The sequence below is a fragment of the Octopus bimaculoides genome, chromosome 7 (assembly GCF_001194135.2).
Source record: "Octopus bimaculoides isolate UCB-OBI-ISO-001 chromosome 7, ASM119413v2, whole genome shotgun sequence".
NCBI classification, from domain to species: Eukaryota; Metazoa; Mollusca; class Cephalopoda; order Octopoda; family Octopodidae; genus Octopus; species Octopus bimaculoides.
Genome location: NC_068987.1, coordinates 48393134 through 48395264, shown reverse-complemented (window position 1 = coordinate 48395264; position 2131 = coordinate 48393134). Strand labels below are relative to the sequence as shown.

The following is a 2131-nucleotide window of genomic DNA, read 5'->3' as shown; positions in this document are numbered from 1 at the left end:
GTCCCTTTGTCGCCAGCAGGGGTAAGAGCTCTCTAAACTTTGCCCAGGCTATTCTTATTCTAGCAGCTACACTTTCAGCACACCCACCCCCACTACTAACTTGGTCGCCCACATAGCGGAAGCTATCGACTACCTCTAGTTTTTCACCCTGGAATGAGATAGTAGTTGTTTCCTGTTTGTTTACAGTCTTTATTGCACCTGAACATCTGCCACAAACAAAAACTAACTTCCTAGTTAACCTGCCTTTGATGTTGCTGCACCTCTTATGTGTCCATAGCTTGCACCGGGTACATCTTATAGAGTTACTACCTACTCCTTTTCTACATACTGAGCAGGGCCATCTACCTGAAGGGGTTTGCTTCCTTCTAAAACTTCATGAAATGCTCTGTAATCATTGCAATAACACAGCAGGTGTGTGCTATACAGGCACTAAGCACAATTATAGGAGTGAAGTCAGATTAAGTTTGGCCTATCATCCAGTAACCCCATAGTGCTGTCCTTTGGAATGGATACCAAATGTTTGTTTATTAGTTTCTATATATTATCATATATTGTTTTCAAATTAAAAAAATTTTTTAACTAGCATAATCTGAAGGAGGCAAATTTCAGAGAACTTGGTCTCAGATTGAATTCCTCAGAGCTGTTGTACTTTCACATCCATTTTATCATTATCTATAAGTTCAGTTATTTTCATTAAATGTAGCTTGAAGTGAGATCTCTAGCAAAGTGATTTGCCCTTAATTATAAAGTCAGATTAAATCTTTTATAAAGTTAAATAAAACTATAAATCAAATACCATTTTCAGAGGTTTTCCAAAGATAGTCCCAGTCAGTTTCAATAGATAGCTGCAGTTTCCATGGATATTTTTAGTTTCTATGGGTAGTCCCAGTTGGTCTCTTTGGATAATCCCAGTTTCCAAGAATAGTTCATTTCCATGGATTGTTCCTGTTAATTCCTTGACATTTAGCTTATTTACATTTTGATTTTCAAAAAAAAAATCCTCTTTCAATATTTATCAAGCTTTTTATTAAGAATAAATTATTATTTTCAGTTTGTAGAGACTAAAGTTTTGGATTTTTTTCATTCCAGAGTGCAACTTTCATGCAGTATGCACGTCTTTTCCGCTGCTCAAATGACAAAGGCTATTTTACTGTATCAGAGAAGTGTGCCGACTTTTGTCAGGTAAAATGCAAATGAAACTTATAGTTATATCACAGAAACATATTCAAAGTTTTATATCATTTCTAACAAGTGATTTGTTAACTTGTAGCACTAACTAAAATCCTACTATGATAAATATACAATAGATTTGTATTCTACTCAGTTTGTAAAACATCATTCACCTACTTGATTTCATTTAACACCAGTAGATCATCATCGTTTTAATATCCACTATTCCTTGCTTATACATGAAATATGTTGGGGCAGATTATCTATTGCTAGATAGTCTTCTAGTTGCTAACATCCATTTATTTTCCAAACAAAGTAATATTTCCCCATGGTTAAAATAAGTACCTGGGTTGATTTGTTCAACAGAACCTTAAAGCTAGTGCCCCAGCATGGTCGTAGTCAAATGATTGATACAAGTAAAAGATAAAAGCTGTGTGTGTGTGTATAAATAGACAGAAACAATATATTTGTTTCTGTATGAGTTAAAAAGTCTCTTTTATATAATTTTAAGTTTTATTCAGCTGTAATCAGAAAAAAAATTTTAGGAAACAATTTATGACTTAATTATCTTAAATTGCAGGATGATTTGGCAGATGATGATGTCATGATCCTTGACAATGGAGAAAATGTATTCCTCTGGGTTGGTCGTAAAACCAGTGATGTTGAAATTAAGTTAGCCTTCAAGAGTGCACAGGTGACATATTATGACTTTCTTTCGTTTACAAATCCTAATTTTATTTTATTTTGTTTCAACTTTGTATTATACACAATTCATAGACAGCTTCACAATAAACTATATCTCACTGCATCATAAACAAACTGATAAAAACTATTTCCTTTGCTACAAACCTTAGATACACATATATGTATGTATATGTATACACATATATGTATGTATAAATACATATATATGTATGTATATATATATATATATATATATATATATATATATATATATATA

At 32.4% G+C, this 2131-nt stretch overlaps 1 protein-coding gene across 2 annotated transcripts in view; it reads left to right on the top strand.

The window, feature by feature from the left end:
• Window positions 1–2131, top strand: part of LOC106873839 (protein flightless-1 homolog) — a 70943-nt gene that overhangs the window by 63383 nt on the left and 5429 nt on the right. For both annotated transcript variants that reach the window (XM_014921353.2, XM_014921352.2), the window contains 2 exons: window positions 1090–1182; window positions 1751–1864. In XM_014921353.2, coding sequence (XP_014776839.1) covers window positions 1090–1182; window positions 1751–1864 — 207 coding nt within the window. The remainder of the gene's footprint in view (window positions 1–1089; window positions 1183–1750; window positions 1865–2131) is intronic.